The sequence below is a fragment of the Carassius auratus genome, chromosome 42, assembly GCF_003368295.1.
Source record: "Carassius auratus strain Wakin chromosome 42, ASM336829v1, whole genome shotgun sequence".
Lineage (NCBI taxonomy): Eukaryota > Metazoa > Chordata > Actinopteri > Cypriniformes > Cyprinidae > Carassius > Carassius auratus.
In genome coordinates, this window is record NC_039284.1 from 4,453,218 (window position 1) to 4,470,958 (window position 17,741).

Consider the following 17,741-nt stretch of genomic DNA (forward strand, 5'->3'; position numbering starts at 1 on the left):
CATTATGGCAATTTGAAACGTAATTAGCCTTTCGCCGAGCCCCGCCCCCCTTAGTTACTGTTGCTACCGCCGACAAACAAATGGTCAAACACGACCAGCGCGACATATTTCCATGTCGGGGAGAGGTATACCAGTGCGTGTCAGTGACCTTTTTTGGAGCAATACCTCCGCGATATCCTCCAGATCGAGGCAAAAGGGGTTACAGTATGCAGTGGAGGGATACATTCAAAATATAAAAATACGCAATGAAGGAGACACGACTACTATCGAGGCTAATGCTCAAGCAAAATCTGAGAAACCCCATGACCTGTACCTCAAATGCAACCAGCACCGCCTTGTGGACCAATCATGCTGGTCATTCCCTTTCATATGTTATGGTCTATTATTGTCTATTGCGAGTAGCAATTTTGTTCAAATACAAGGGTATGTTAGCTAGCTAAACCTACATGTGTGTCAAAGCCATTAAAGCTAACTAACATTTCTCTGTTGTTTTGAGAATCAGGATCAGAATGTTTTATTTCCATTGTTGATGAACAGAATTCACAAATAGAAAATTGCTTTTGCTTAAAAGATGCATAACAGATAAAATAATAAAATGAAATACATAAAATAAAATATAAGGCATTCAGATATCCATTTTATTTTTGTCACGATCGGTGATACAAGGAAACGAGGAGAGAGAACCCATTGCAGGTAAGTCATTTATTAAGGGGTAATCTGAAGAGAATACACAGTCCAGACAGGGGTTGAAACCAAAACATCAATCCACATAAACAAGACACGAACACAAGGCAAGGCAAGGCAAGAACTGACGGACATGAATTAACATTCAAACAAGGACTCCGTAACACAGACTCAGACAGACCGTGAGTCCTCCAGGGCGGAGCGGAAGACCACCACAACCGTGTTGTCAGGGCGGAAGGCCCCCAGGGCGGAGCAGAGAACCACAGCCATGTGGTCAGGACCAGAGCCCCCCAAGGCGGAGCAGACCTCCGTGCGGCCGGACCAACGGGACGACTAAACTCTGGTAATCCCCTGGTGTCCTTACTGGACTCCAGAAGATCGGTGCTGCCCTGACACTGCTCATGAAGATCATTGGTGACCTGTATTCGTACATGAAGATCATTGGTGACTTGTATTTGCTCATGAAGATCAATGGTGACTTGCCTTTTGTCATGAAGATCAGAGGTGACTTGCCTTTGTTCATGAAGATCAGAGGTGACTTGCCTTTGTTCATGAAGATCACCGGTGACTTGACTCAGTCCTTGAAAATCACCAGTGACTTGACTCAGTCCTTGAAAATCACCAGTGATTTGACTCAGTCCTTGAAAATCACCAGTGACTTGACTTGACTCTGAAAGGTCAACGGTGACCAACCTCGACTCCGGAGAGTTCACTGGAACCTGACTCGACTCCGGAGAGTTCGCTGGAACCTGACTCGACTCCGGAGAGTTCGCTGGAACCTGACTCGACTCCGGAGAGTTCGCTGGAACCCGACTCGACTCCGGAGAGTTCGCTGGAACCGGACTCGACTCGACTCCGGAGAGTTCGCTGGAACCCGACTCGACTCCGGAGAGTTCGCTGGAACCCGACTCGACTCTGGAGAGTTCGCTGGAACCGGACTCGACTCTGGAGAGTTCGCTGGAACCTGACTCGACTCCGGAGGGTCAACTGGAACCTGACTCGACTCCAGAGGGTCAACTGGAACCTGACTCGACTCTGGAGGGTCAACTGGAACCTGACTCGACTATGGAGAGTTCACTGGAACCTGACTCGACTTCAGAGGGTCAGCTGTGACTGTCATCCTGTGCAGCGGCGCTAGACTGGCGGCCATCCTGGGTTGTGGCGCTAGGCTGGTGGCCATCTTGGGTTGTGGCGCTGGACTGACGGCCATCTTGTACTGTGGCGCTGGACTGGTGGCCAATTTGGGCATTGGCGCTGGGTTAACGGCCATCTTGTGCTGTGGCGCTGGGCTGACAGTCATCTTGTGCTGTGGCGCTAGGCTGGCGGCCATCTTGGGCTGTGGCGCTGGGCTGACAGCCATCTTGTGCTGTGGCGCTGGGCTGGCGGCCATCTTGGGCTGTGGCGCTGGATCGGTGGCCAATTTGGGCATTGGCGCTGGGTTAGCGGCCATCTTGTGCTGTGGCGCTTGGCTGGTAGCCATCCTGGGCAGTGGTGCTGGGCTGACGACCACCCCGCCGGAAGAGACAGGAGTGGCTGGGGCATCCCACCGACACCGATGCTGCAGGTAGCGCAGGAATTCCCAGAATTCCAATGTCTCTAACCGCGCCATCTCCTCCTGAGACACTGGATCATCCAGCCCGCCATTGAAATAGTCTTTAAGGGCCGCGTCGTTGTAGCCCATGCCCTCGGCCAGGGACCAGAACACCTGAGCCAGGGCACCCACTTCATTGTCCTCTTGGCGGAGGGCAGTCAACCTAAGATACTTGGTTTAAAATACATAATTACTTATCGAAATATCTCTCATGAAGCATAAACATAATTAACCCTCTGGAGTCTAAGGGTATTTTTGGGGCCTGGAGAAGTTTTGTCATGCTCTGATATTTGTGCTTTTTTCAGTTTCTTATAAATATCTAAATGGGTAAAGTCTAATATCACTGTAATCAGCACAAACTGTGCTATAATAATATGTGAAATGCATGCATGTACATGATTGTATTTTTGAGAAAAAAAATGTTATGCATGGTTAGTGAAAAACAAAAAATGTTAAGTCACTTGAATAAGGCAATAAAACACATACATAAAATTGGTTGCCGGAAAAGTTGAGAACTGGAGCTTGTAGCCTAGAATTTTTCTTTCTAAATTATGTGAAAATCATCTTGTTTACTCATTCACAGAAAACAATATATTGATTTAAATTTTCTAAGACACTTTTTGTTGGTAAAAGTCATATGCGAGTAGGCGTCAACTATCATGAATATCATTGTGATTTACACCTGAGAAGACAAAGGCCTGCATAATGAGCTGCATAATGAGCCTCTCATTCAACTGTGCCACTCTGAGGGAGGACTTACAAGAAAGAATGTGAGAACAAAATAAAAGTATATAATTTTATGTTTGTAGTTCATTAAGAATATATTTAATTATCCCATAACATAATTTAATATCCACTTGGGGGAGCAGTTAAACAGTTTATTAGGGACAATCAAAGCTTACTTTCAAACAAATTTTTTGGCATCCTTACTCCAGTCACACAATCCTTCAGAAATCCTTTTAACAATCTTATTTTCTACCAAATAAACCCCATTTATTATCATCATCATTATTATTATTAATGTTGAAAAGAGCTGAGAATATTTTTCAGTTTTTTTTAGGGGGAATAAATCGAAAGAACTGCATTGTTTTTACATTTGTTAGAGTTATCTCTATTTGTCACATTTATATTATTTACATCAAGCTTTTGAATGGTATAGTATTGTATATTGTTATTGAAACTTCATAATGTTTCACTTGATTATACATTTAGTCAGGAATTATAGTTTGGAAAAAGTATTTGGAAAAAGTCTGACTAGTAAAATGTTTACACTTTATGTGAAAACTAGTACAAATAAATAAAAAGAGACTTACTCATGTTTATGATCCCTGTTGAATAAAGTGCTTCATTCTTTTTTCTGAGGAAATCCATTTCTCAAATCCTCAACCACATCATACCTTTTTGGGGTGAATTATGTCTTATTCCTCTCATCGCGAAGCAAACAGTAAAATAAAATAAAAACTTGAAGAACAGTCTCACTGCTTTTTCTTCTGTGTGGGCGTATTCAAGCCGCGCGCTTCAGTTTGAATCTGAATAGCGCGTTAAGCGCGGGGGCGTGGTCACATTAGATATAATGAGCGGAGATATGAAAAATAGACATCGCGTTGTTTTCATATGGATTACTTTATCTCAGAATATTTGTTTTCGGCAGCACTTGTTTAGTTTAAAAGTAGACATTTTAGGCTTTCTATAGATATCTCTCTCATGTCTCTTCGTTGAGTATTCACGGAGTTACAGTTCATTTTAATGACGTGTTTGTACATGACGATCAGCAGAGACAAAGACTGCAGACAGCGCACTTTGTTTGTTATCTTTAATTTATAAGTGCACAAAGGTTCTTTGTTATTATGTCTGTATCCAAAAAAAACTAGACCCTTTACAGATTCGATTGATGTATTGCTCTTATCTGTACGATTAAAACTGAGAGTGTAATTTAAGTTCTTTTCGGGGTTATCAGGAGAAAATGACTCAAAACGCATATATGCGTTAATCGACTCGAAAGGGTTAACAGAAGAAAAAAAATGTGTACGTCTGTTCGTCACTTGCCATTGGTAGCTCATTGATGCAGCCTACGTTTCTGCTGAATCCTGCAGCTCATCTGGCAACCTCGAGTCAGGGGATAGAGGGAGGGGATACACCGCTCTACAGTATTTTTATAGTGATTGCAGTACCAGCTTAGGCCACAATCCTACATACGGCTCCTTTAATTAACAGATATGGATATAATTAACCTGCCTTAATTAACAGATATGGATGTCATGCCATAACATATTCTTAATACGATTTTATATTTAATGTGAATTTAACATTGCAAGTTACTGCAAATAAAAACATTCCAAGTTACATTATTAAAGAAAATTTTAACTGACAGCCTAGTTGGAGCACTCCTAAAAACTCACAACACTTAACTCAAAATCACTTAAACTTTTTTATTTCTCTCATTGGAATATGCAAATTAATTATATGTCTGTTGTTGATGTTCTTGCGTTTTATTCAGAATGGATATTTTAAGTTATTTATTGTGTTAATAACATTAAAAAATTGATCCAAAAAAAATTATAAAATAAAATAAAATAAATCACTCAAGCTGTGTACACTATGAAATTTATATCTTACAGATTCATACACATATTTGTACTTTGTTGTTTCTGATGAGAGAATTTGTCAGAAAGAGTTATTCAGTCAGTGAGCGAGTGAAAAAGAACACCTGCATTTTAGTGATGACTCATCTGAACACCTTTGATTGGTCATTGCATTCATAAGCTCAACTGCATTGTGTGTGATTGGTTATGACACAGAGCTTTACAAACGCTTCTGTCTTATGCCCGGCACCAGCCAGCAAATGCAGATTTTAATTAAGCAGCTGATGATACAACACACTGAATGATCTAATCACACTGGTGCGAATGTATTCAAATTGTAATACAGAAAATATTAATCACCAATTTTTTTTTTTTTTGTCTTTTGGAAGCTGCATTCAAAATCCACTCGGCTCAAAAATCTGAGGGGGCACTTTAAATGGGCACAATGCCTCTGGTAGCCCAGTCAGGTGTGTCATGTAAAATGATCCAAACTTAATATCTCTATTATAATTAGTTTTTATTATTTTAAAACAGAGAGTTTTTAAAAATATTTAACCAATGATAAGAATTACAAAGAGCTTGTCATTAAAACTTCGTAACACCATTGAATCCTCCAGCTCTCAGTGAAACCTTGTCCCTTCATGCCGTCTCGATTCAGATTGACGTGCCGTGCAAAGCCTGGAGGAGACAGATCTCTGTTTTTTTGTTTTTTTTTTGCAATACAAGGTTAAATAAATAAAAACTGATTTTTTAATAGTACAGTGTTTTCTTTACTCAAACACTATGTCTGTAAAGGCTAATGTTATTGTTTGTTTGAAGAGCAGAGTAGGTTATCTGCCGTCTAACCATACTTTGTACGTTTTAAGATCCTGTGCATAAGTGCCTAATCATTTATATCATGAGATTTTGTCCACATGTGATAAACAACATGAAAAGCTATCACCCATATTTATTAACAATAGATGTTATATAACCTGTAAAAGTTGATGAAAGCGTATAATCCGATGCACCTTCCTCAGAGGCGGCTGTTCTATTGACAGACAAAATGCAGATCTCCTCATTCGCCGGCCAAAAACCTTGTTAATTCCATTTGAGCTTGTTTTTCATATTAAAGGGGGGGTGAAATGCTATTTCATGCATACTGAGTTTTTTACACTGTTAAAGAGTTGGATTCCCATGCTAAACATGGACAAAGTTTCAAAAATCAAGTTGTACGTTTGAAGGAGTATTTTTGTTCCCATAATACTCCTTCCGGTTTGTCACAAGTTTCGGAAAGTTTTTTTCGAGTATGGCTCTGTGTGACGTTAGATGGAGCGGAATTTCATTATAAGGGTCCTGAGGGCACGTCTGCCGGAAGAGCGCGCGCTCCGTATAGCAGAGCACTGAGAGCACAACAGACTTCACTGATCAGAGCGAGAGCGTCGCGAAATGTCACAAAAGGAGTGTGTTTTTGGTTGCCAGGGCAAGAAAACCCTGCACAGATTACCAAAAAAAAAAAAAACAGCATTAAGGGACCAGTGGATGGAGTTTATTTTTACAGAGCATCGACGGAGTTGTGCAAGTGTTTTTGTTTGTTCCCTGCATTTCGAAGATGCTTGTTTTACAAACAAGGCCCAGTTTGACGACGGATTTGCATATTGTTTATTTCTTAAGGATGATGCAATCCCAACGAAAAAGGGTCACGATCATGTGTTGGAACCGCAGGCGGTGAGTAATACTGCTTAAAATATCTCTGCCTCCTTGTTAGTGCGTCCACCTTCCATCGGAGACCCAAGTTCGAACCCCGCTCGGAGCGAGCCATTGCTGCTGCTGCTCTCGTTCAGTTTCAGCCTCGGGATCTGATTATGGATCATAAATAAACGGATGAATCTGACTGTAAGCCATGGTTTGTTTTGAATGATGGTTTTTCCCTCACGGTAATGTCACAGCTTCCAAACGCTCTCAACGCAAAAGCCTACTGGCGCTCGTGATTCTTTAGCTCCGCCCACACGTCACGCCTCCAGCCGGTCGTGTTTTTTTCGGGAAAAATCGGTACAGACTATCTTTTTCTTATGAATATAATAAAACTAAAGACTTTTTGGAGTTATGAAGGATGCAGTACTGCTCTATAGGTACTCAAGATTAACAGGATATTGAGTGAAAACGAGCATTTCACCCCCCCCCCCCCTTTAAGTTCAAGTGTCTGATACAATACCAACACTGACGACACAGTTAATAAAGAGGGTGGAAAATCACATTGTATAACTATTAGAATATTTTAATTATTTTAATATTTTGATTTAGCCCAGGGGTAGGCAAGTTCGGTCCTAGAGATCCGAAGTCCTACACATTTCAGCTCCAACCCTGAAAAAAAAAAACCTCACCTGCCTGTATCTTAGTAATCCTGAATGTATTGATGAGCTTGTTCAGGTGTGTTTGATTAGGGTTGAAGCTGAACTCTGCAGGTCTGCGGCTCTCTAGGACCGAACTTGCCTAGCCTACCCCTGATTTAGCCTAACCACGCCCCTCCTGCAATACCGTTGCGGCCCACCGGGGGGCCACAGCCTACAGTTTGGGAAGCACTGGTCTGATTGTTACAGATCTGAAATACTAAATAAACTAGTCAGGGTCAAAACAAAGACTTACGGTAAGTCCTCCAGACGAGATGCCTCATGTTGAGGATTCAGTAGATCATAGCCAGTCTCATTGTAGATTTCCAGGTAAGATATGTGGGTTGTATAGATCATGCTGCTGTCCTGCAAATAGATAAAGAACTAAATAAGGTATACCAGGGAAGATCAAAACAGTTCACCAGCTAAATCCTGATTCTAGCCAAGATTAATTCATTAACCTTTTTTTTTTTTTTTTTGCTGAATACATGCCCTTCAGGAGAAATATTATGAAAATGTCTACTGACCTTGCTGAAATGCTGATAAAGGTACGAAAGAGTTCTGGGGATGATCCCTCGATCATTGTAGTTCTCTGCACCTCCAGTAATTGTAAAAGTCTTCCCACTTCCAGTCTGGCCATAGGCAAAGATGGTGCCATTATAACCTGCCAGCACACTATCAAAAGGTTCAAGGTTAACTATATGCTATGTGTCTCACTGTGGTTTAGTACTGTATATAAAGTTACATTAATTGACAGATAATTACTTAGATGTAACTGAGTAATAAAAAGCTTAAATTACATTTAAAATGGCATTAGGTTTTTGTATTTGTATTTATGCATTTAGAAAACCCTTTTTTTTTTTTTTTTTGTGGGTAAGTCGTGGCCTACGAGAGTTTGACTCCTAACCCTAAGGTTGTGGGTTTGAGTCTCGGGCCAGCAATACCATAACTGAGGTGCCCTTGAGCAAGGCACTGAACCCCCAACTGCTCCCCGGGCGCTGCAGCATAATTGGCTGCCCACTGCTCCGGGTGTGTGAGTTTTTGCTATTTTTGGACCAAAATGTATTTTCGATGCTTCAGAAAATTCTAACTGACCCTCTGATGTCACATGGAATACTTTGATGATGTTTTTCTTACCTTTCTTGACATTTCATGGTCATTTCTTGACAATTTTGATTATTGGGTGAACTAACCCTTTAATGCTGACACCTTGTCATACAAGAAGAAGACGCAGCGCTCGCAGCTACTCAGAGGAGAGTCAGGTTCATCAAAGTTGCCATTATAGTCATAGAATGGTAAATGTTATATTAACCTGTTAACAGCGGTTTTCTGTTATTTTTTATATATTAAAGATTATTTCAATAAGTACTGCGTTTTCTTTACTCGTCTTATTTTTGTATTTGCAATCAACAGTAGTAACAGTTTATCTCTTTGTTCAATTCTATTAACAATTACATGATTAAAACTGATCTTGAAAAACTGAGTGACCACATTTCTACGTTAAACTCTGTAAAATGTTAAGTTGGTCTCAGTGCCATCCACTTAATGCCTCATCTGCTGTCATTCTTCAATAAGGTTCAATAGTTAAGGTTAGTTAACATATATAAATAACATAAATAATAATGAACAATATTTCCACAGCCTTTATTAATCTTACTTCATGTTAATTTCAGTATTTACTTATGCATTATTAAAATCACAAGTTGTTTGTAAACATTAAAGGGTTTGTTCACCCAGATAGCAAATTTATGTAATTAATAACTTACCCTCATGTTGTTTCAAAACCATAAAACCTCCGTTTATCTTTGGAACACAGTTTAAGATATTTTAGATTTAGTCCGAGAGCTCTCAGTCTCAGTTTTTTGAAGCATCGAAAATACATTTTGGTCCAAAAATAGCAAAAACAACGACTTTATTCAGCATTGTCTTCTCTTCCGTGTCTGTTGTGAGAGTGAGTTCAAATCAAAACAGCTGGATATCCAGTTTGCGAACGAATCATTCAGTTCACCAAATCGAACTGAATCATTTTAAACGGTTCGCATCTCTAATACGCATTAATCCGATTCGTGAACCGAGGAGCTGATGATACTGCATATGTATGATACAGCGTGAAGCAGACCGAAACACAGGGGGTCTGAACTGAACTGATTCTTTTGGTGATTGATTCTGAACTGATTCTGTGCTAGTGTTATGAGCACGGGTAATCCGAAGGCTTGAATCAAGGGCAATCATCGCAAATGACGCCATTATGTCGATCGCAAAAGAACCGGTTTTCTTCAACCGGTTTATTGAATCAAACTGTCCGAAAGAACTACTGGTGATCCAAAAACTGATGCAATCGGTTCTTCACTCATTGAACGAGTCAGTCTATTGTTTGTTATCTGAATCGGCTCAGTGTTCATCTTCAGTTCTCTCTTCACAGCAGTTCAGTCAGTGTACTGTTTGAGTACATTAATTACTCTGGGATATTGGTTTGTTTTAACTCAGAGGGAGTGTCAGCCACATTAAAAAAGTTAACAGGTTAAGTCATTTGTGGATTAATGCGTATTAGAGAAGCGAACCGTTTAAAATGATTCAGTTCGATTTGGTGAACTGAATGATTAGTTCGCGAACCGGATATCCAGCTGCTTTGTTTTGAACTCTCTCTCACAACAGACATGGAAGAGAAGACAATGCTGAATAAAGTCGTAGTTTTTGCTATTTTTGGACCAAAATGCATTTTTGATGCTTCAAAAAATTCTAACCGACCCTCTGATGTCACATGGACTACTTTGATGATGTTTTTCTTACCTTTCCGGACATGGAAAGTATACCGTACACACAGCTTCAATGGAGGGACTGAGAGCTCTCGGACTAAATCTAAAATATCTTAAACTGTGCTCCAAAGATAAACAGAGGTTTTACGGGTTTGAAACAACATGAGGGTAAGTTATTAATTACATAAAATTCCTATCTGGGTGAACTAACCCTTTAATGCACTGTAGACTAACATGAACAATAAATGACTCTATTTTTGTTAACATTAACAAAGATTAATAAATTGTGCAATGCATTGTTCACTGTTCATTCATTAGTTAATACATTAATGTTAACAAATGATAACTTATTGTAAAGTGTCACGATTAATATTTATTCATCATACTGTTGAACTTCACAGTATTTTCTCTCTTCTTATGTCATAGAATCTTCAAAGATGACAGAGAAAGCCAGAGTCTTGTGCCCTTGTTTTAGCAGTATCCTTATGTTCGTTGGGTGAAAAAGAAAAATTCAATTAACAAAGAAAAAAAAAAAATTAATTAAACTGATACCCCCCCCCCCCCCAAGGTTTCTATAGACATCACGATATATCGATATTGTGAATTCTTATGGCCACAATAGCCGTGATATGAAAAACCTAATATTGTGACAGCCCTACTAATTACTAATTGTGACAGCCCTACTAATTAAAGTAATACTAAATACTTTTTTCTTCATTTTGAGAAGTATACAGTACATATCTATTGTTTTCTCAGTTAATATAAACATTTATTTATGAAACGTATGCTTGCAAAAGCATGCCTTTCAAGCTGAAATGTTCAAAGAAAATTTTATTTCACTCACTTATCAGCAACAGGCTTTGCAATTGCCTCAAAGATTTCCTCTTGACTGGCTGTTTGGTCAAAAACCTTCTGAAACCTGTAGTGAAGAAATATTTTAGTGGAAATAGGTTGTTTAAAGACAAATGAAAACAACTTTTGGTTTTACTTAAACTTTGGTCACATATTTGTATGCTAACTAACACTTAATCTGCTCTAATTCCATTTTAAAATATTTCAAGACGTTGTTATTTATACAGCAATTTATTATTATTATTATTATTTAAACAGGAAATGTCCCAAGTGATTTTACATAATAATGAGTATTAGCTTTTAATGCCATAGTTATGGGATGAGGTATCAGCAATGAGTATGAAGGTGCTTTTGGTCCAAAATAACTAAGCGTCTGTGACAGTGGAATTTGTAGTTGTAGAGAATAGCCACACATGTGTACCAGTAAACACAATAGTTACATCTTCTTGAATGCTTCACTGCAGGTGCAGAAAATCCTATTCTATGAATCACAAATCAAGAAACTCGTATGCTCACATGTTGTGCTACTATTGCTGCAGTGAATATGGTGCAAACGCATCCACTCACCTGCATAAAAAATGTGAAGTCACGGCCAAATTTTGTACATTCGCAAATCAATATGTGCATTCTTGCAATTATATCTGCACACTTGTAGAATGTTTTCATACAAATATACTTTTTTCCTTGGATGCTTTTTCTAGCTCAAACACGAGTGCATAATGACAACAGTGTGAATCTGCCGCTACGAGTATCAAAGCTGTTTTTTACGTGCAAATGACAAGTTACGCGTGTTCTCACTTTTGCATCACATATCTGTGTGACAAATGGTGCAAAAGTGATAGGTGCATCTGTAGAGGCAATGGCGGGCACTGTTCAGAGATCAGAGAGTTTGGGCCAATCAGAGGAGCTACACTATCCGATTTTTGTTATGTTAAAGTTTGTGAATCTTATCATTGTAGGGTGTATTTTGGAGCCATGACGGTGATTACATCAACTGGTAAGTTATAACGTCAGTTAACATTAGTCCAAGTAAATTAATCTTATAATTCTTCCCTGCCTATTTATCACAGAATATGTCAGACATATGTTGCATAACGTTAAAATAGTAAAGAAAACCAAATTAATAAACAATGTCTTTTATATTGGTGTATTGGAGTCTGTTCTTGTTATTGCCATTCGTAGCGGTGCTTACAACAGGTGAGTAAAGCTGCTATCAACTACTATATTAGCCAAGCTCTCCACCGGCTGCTGCTCTTCACTAACCCACAGAACGGGACTAGCAATATATTAATGTAGTAAGATTGGTTAACAAATATTAAAAATGTTGTTTATTTTATTATGAACTTTTCTGTTGTCGTATGGTAAGATTTTTTTATTTTTTTTTTACCATAAACTATAAAAGGCTTTGAGCAAAAACACAGATGCTAACTATAAAAGGCTCATCATATGGCCATCAGTCCATTTTATTGAAATGCAGAATAAGGTAACCCAAAATATTTATATATACAGTACAGACCAAAAGTTTGGAAACATTACTATTTTTAATGTTTTTGAAAGAAGTTTCTTCTGCTCATCAAGCCTGCATTTATTTGATCAAAAATACAGAAAAAAATGTAATATTGTCATATATTATTACAATTTAAAATAATTGTTTTTAAATGTATTATACTTTAAATTATAATTTATTTCTGTGATGCAAAGCTGAATTTTTAGGATCATTTTCACATGATCCTTTAGAAATCATTCTAATATGATGATTCATTATCAAAGTTGGAAACAGTTCTGCTGCTTAATATTTTTTCAGAACATGTGATACTTTTTTAGGATACTTTGATGAATAAAAATAAATAAAAAAAAATAAAAAAAAAAGCTATGTTTTTAAAATATAAATATTTTGTAATAACAATATACTCTACTGGTCAGTAATTTGTTTTTTTTTTATTTTTTTTATAAAATCAATACTTTTATTCAGCGAGGATGTGTTAAGTTGATTAAAAGTGATAGTAAAGAAAATATATTATTAGAATATATATATATATATATATATATATATATATATATATATATATATATATATATATATATATATATATATTTTATAAATGCAGTTCTTTTTAACCTTTTATTAATCAAATATATTAGACAGCAGAACTGTTTCCAATACTCATAATAAATCAGAATATTAGAATAATTTCTAAATGATCAGGCTGGATGTTACATGTGACACTGAAGGCTGGAGTAATGATGCTGAAAATTCAGCTTTGCATCACAGGAATAAATTATTTTTTTTAAAGTATATTCAGATATAAAACTATTATTTTAAGTTGTAATAATATTTCACAATATAACTGTTTTTTTTCTGTATTTTTGATCAAATAAATGCAGGCTTGATGAGCAGAAGAACCTTTCTGTTTATCGTTATCCATTCCTTAGGAATCAACTCAATTATTTCAGCAATGCACTTTGCTCTACTGTTTGATCTACATGTAAGGAATGGAGCTTTAAAGGGTTACTTCGTCCAAAAATGAAAATTATGTCATTAATCACTCACCCTTATGTCGTTTCAAACCCGTAAGACCTCTGTTCATCTTGGATTAGTCAGAGAGCTTTCTGTTCCTCCATTCCGAAGATGAACAGAGGTTTTAATTACATAATTTTCATTTTTGGATAAACTAACCCTTTAATGATTTGTGATGGATTATAAACTAATTGCACTTTCCTTATTCAATTAATAAATATCATTCGGATATTTATTTAATATAAAATTCAGTGTATTTAATAATCTCAAAGCGCTTACAGCACAAAGACCGTTGGAGCAAATATTTTAATCTTAGTTGAATGTTTGGTCACAGTTTCTATGAAGCCCATATTTATAATACATTATAAGGTATAATCATATGAATATTCATGAGAACAGTTTTAATGTATTATAATATTTATTTATTTGTGGTTAAAGCTTTTAAGAATATGATGATTTAAAACACACAATGAAAATGCTGCATCCACTTAAGTAACAACTATATTTCTCATAGTTATAATGTATTATGAGTCACATATCTTGCCATGTTACTTATGCTACTTTACATACAGCAGACAAAGACCACTTATAAATAATAACAATAATATATATTTTTTCTCAAACAGCCATAAGATCAGATACCAGATTAATGTGTGATATAACAAATTTGTTTTGAACTAATTTTATTTTGATGGACCACCAACAGACAAACTGACTATAAAAAACTTTGCAAGTACGTCAACATTCTTCCTACCCTGACCTAATACTCTGATGAGAGTTAGCTGACAAGCAGTTGCAAATTTGCTTATAGTCAACAGACTATAAGGGGACCATCAAAATAAGATTTTACCTAATATACAAGTAAATGTAGAAGATTCAATATAATATTATTTTTGTGTTATAAATGATCATACTCTTAAAAGTTAAGACCACAAATACCTAAGTATTAATGTACAGTCGTGGCCAAAAGTTTTGAGAATTACATAAATATTAGTTTTCAAAAGGTTTGCTGCTAAACTGCTTTTAGATCTTTGTTCCACTATTACATGACTATTACATGACATTTATGCAAAGAGTCAGTATTGGCCCTTCTTTTTCAGGACCTCTGCAATTCAACTGGGCATGCTCTCAATCAACTTCTGGGCCAAATCCTGACTGATTATGATAGCAACCCAAAATTTCAACATTCTGGTCCCCAAGCTACTTAAGTTACATGTTATCACTTTTGCCTTATGGCACGGTGCTACATCATGCTGGAAAATGCATTGTTCTTCATCAAACTGTAGTTGGATTGTTGGAAGAAGTTGCTGTTGGGGGGTGTGTTGGTACCATTCTTTATTCATGGCTGTGTTTTTTTGGCAGAATTGTGAGTGAGCCCACTCCCTTGGATGAGAAGCAACCCCACACATGAATGGTGTCAGGATGCTTTACTGTTGGCATGACACAGGACTGATGGTAGCGCTCACCTTTTCTTCTCCGGACAAGCCTTTTTCCAGATGCCCCAAACAATCGGAAAGGGGCTTCATCGGAGAAATGACTTTGTCCCAGTCCTCAGCAGTCCATTCACTATACTTTCTGCAGGAGATCAATCTGTCCCTTTTAACATGTCAAGTCTGCCATTCTAACCCAATCAGCCTGACATAATGATCTCCAGCCTTGTGCTCGTCATCATTCTCACCTGAGTTAACAAGACGAATTACTGAAATGATCTCAGCAGATCCTGTAAGGCGGGCATACACTGTGCGATTTCGGCAAGGCACCAACTCACACTGTGTGAGTAGATCGCTTGCGATGTAAAGCCAAAGCTCACGATTTTTATGCGCTCACTGTACGGTCCGATCGTCAAGTTGCGATTTGACTGCTCACACTATACGTGAGGAATCAACCGAATCAACACGTAGGATCCCTCAGAACCCGGATGTTTGTACTTTACTGTAAAATGTACAGCAATCTCTTTACAGTGTAGTTTAGGTGCTTATCAGTAGGCACCCGGACGAGCAGGAAGAAAAATAAAATAATAAAAACATTTGCGAGCTTTATTGGTACCTGACAGCAGCAAATACCAATAAAGGTACATTTTCTTTCTTTTTCTGAAATCACTCACTGCTATACTGTACATTTTTTTAATAATTTAAATATATTCAATTATCTCGTATATGTCACTAATAATAATCTATTAAATAAAAGGGTATAAAATCTTTAATAAAGTCTATTTGTGAGGTTAAGCAGGGATGGGCAAACTTGGTACTGGAAGGAGACTGTCCTGCAGTTTAGCAGAGTTGGAGCTAAACTCGTTTAATATATAAACTATAAACAAATTTGCAATATAACGATGAGTGATGTCAGAAAAAGAAAACATACCTTGGTTTCCACTATCTGCTTCGGAAGATGCTAGCAGCTCGCAAAAGTTTTTTCCCCCTCCCTGCAGATAGACGCCCACTAGCTCCTCTGATTGGCCAAAACTCTCTGACCAGTGCCTGCCATTGCCTCTACAGATGCACAAATCAGGGAGAACATGCATAACTTGTCATGTGCACGTGAAAAACAGCTTTGAAACTCGTAGCAAGCATTCTACAAGTGTGCAAATCTCATTGCAAGAATTCACATACTGAATTGCGGATGTACAAAATTTGTCCGTGACTTCACATTTTTTATGCAGGTGTGTTAATGTGATTTACACCATATTCACTGCAGCAATAGTAGCACAACATGTGAGCGTACGAGTTTCTTGATTTGTGATTCATAGAATAGGATTTGTGCACCTGCATTGAAGGATTCAAGAAGGTGTAACTATTGTGTTGTGATTGTGGAAGAGGAAAAAAAATCTACAAGTTTGCAACTTTTGTCTGTGACTTGAAATTTACTGGTACACATGTGGCAATTCTCAAAATAATACACAAAACGTATTGATGTCTGTTGTGCAATTCCAAAATACACAGCATTTGAATAATTTGAAAAAGATTTTCAGAGAGAGAAAAATACTTTTTCATGATTTTATATATAGTAAGCAGTTATTAAATTATTAAATGCAGATAATGTTTGGGAAACAACCCTATAATTTAATTATATTAAATTTAACTCAATTTTTTCCTCCACATCACCTGAATTTGTAGTTTTCCCTCTTATTGTTGATAACACCATCTGCCAAGTCTCTGGGAACCACAAACTCCAAACTACCGCTCTGCTCCTCGCAGTCCACAAAGTACTCCTGCAAGAGGATGCATTAAGCATGAGCACACTTAATCTTGCTAATGTAGACATGTGAATGGTATATCACCTTCTTTGTGATTAATATATCCTTACACTAAGACAAAAATATTAGACTAAATAAAATTACAGACATGCTTATATGATTGAAACAAATATATAAACAATGCTAATAATCAGAACTCAGTAAGGTTTGTGTTTTATAAGTGTGCTTAACAAGTAGTATTCATGTGATTATTTTTATAAGACATAATTAGACATTAAACACTGCAGGCCCTGATAGAGAAGAGATGCATTTAACTGTATTAACTCTTTAGATAGGAAAGGAAATGTAAAATGTATTGTAAATGTATTCATTAACATTTAGTCATTTAGCAGACGCTTTTATCCAAAGCGACTTACAAATGAGGATTATTAGTATTAATATTAGTATTCGAGGAACAAAACATTCAAGCGCAAAACACTCACCGCGGTCTGTTTCTTCGTCGGTTTCAGACGGGCAAAGATTTGAATCGTTTGCTTTACCATTGTAATATATTTGTAATGCTTTTTATCGTCTTTTATATCTGCTGCACCCGATTGGTTTCACGCGTTTAGTTTGTTAACTCTTGTCTTTTTTACTTCTTTGTGTACAGAGGTTGCTAAGCGACCAGAGTCGTTGAACACAGTCAGGCAGTAGAAATATAGGCTGTGTCCACTGACAGATCAGTGACGCCTCATTGGTCGCTCAACCGCACGTCAACGTCGCCGCCATATTGGTGCGGGCAACTCTCCATCACAACTCTCACATCGGGACAGAAAAAAATATATACCTGACTCCTTGGCAGATTGTGCATCTACTAACCGTGTTACAATGACAAAAATACATAACGTGTATTATCTGTCACGGGTAAGACTGAACAGTCGTTTCTGAATGTTTTTTTGTCATTTTTAACATTATGTTAATAGATTAATTAGCCACCAGTGTCAGAATATTAATAGCTAGCTATATCGCTAGTTAGGTGTGAAAGCTGCGACTTATAAGAATTCAAAGTTGAAATTATTTTTTGATAATTTTTTTAACTTATATCGTAGTTTATATCATCAACAAAATTGTGTTATGAGTACAATTTGTACAGTGAGCACTTTGACAACACTGCCATGATTAGGGATGGAGCTAAGCATCTCTCTTTAATTTCACTA

General features: G+C 37.3%; 1 protein-coding gene across 2 annotated transcripts in view; it reads right to left on the reverse strand.

The window, feature by feature from the left end:
• The window catches only part of kif6 (kinesin family member 6), a 304,965-nt gene extending 287,752 nt beyond the window's left edge, over positions 1-17,213 (reverse strand). For both annotated transcript variants that reach the window (XM_026229369.1, XM_026229368.1), the window contains exons 1-5: positions 17,028-17,213; positions 16,454-16,560; positions 10,827-10,901; positions 7,754-7,901; positions 7,483-7,592 (exon numbers count right to left, since the gene is read on the reverse strand). In XM_026229369.1, the coding sequence (XP_026085154.1) occupies positions 7,483-7,592; positions 7,754-7,901; positions 10,827-10,901; positions 16,454-16,560; positions 17,028-17,087 (500 nt within the window). In that variant the 5' untranslated portion in view covers positions 17,088-17,213. The remainder of the gene's footprint in view (positions 1-7,482; positions 7,593-7,753; positions 7,902-10,826; positions 10,902-16,453; positions 16,561-17,027) is intronic.
• Positions 17,214-17,741: the final 528 nt, after the last annotated feature.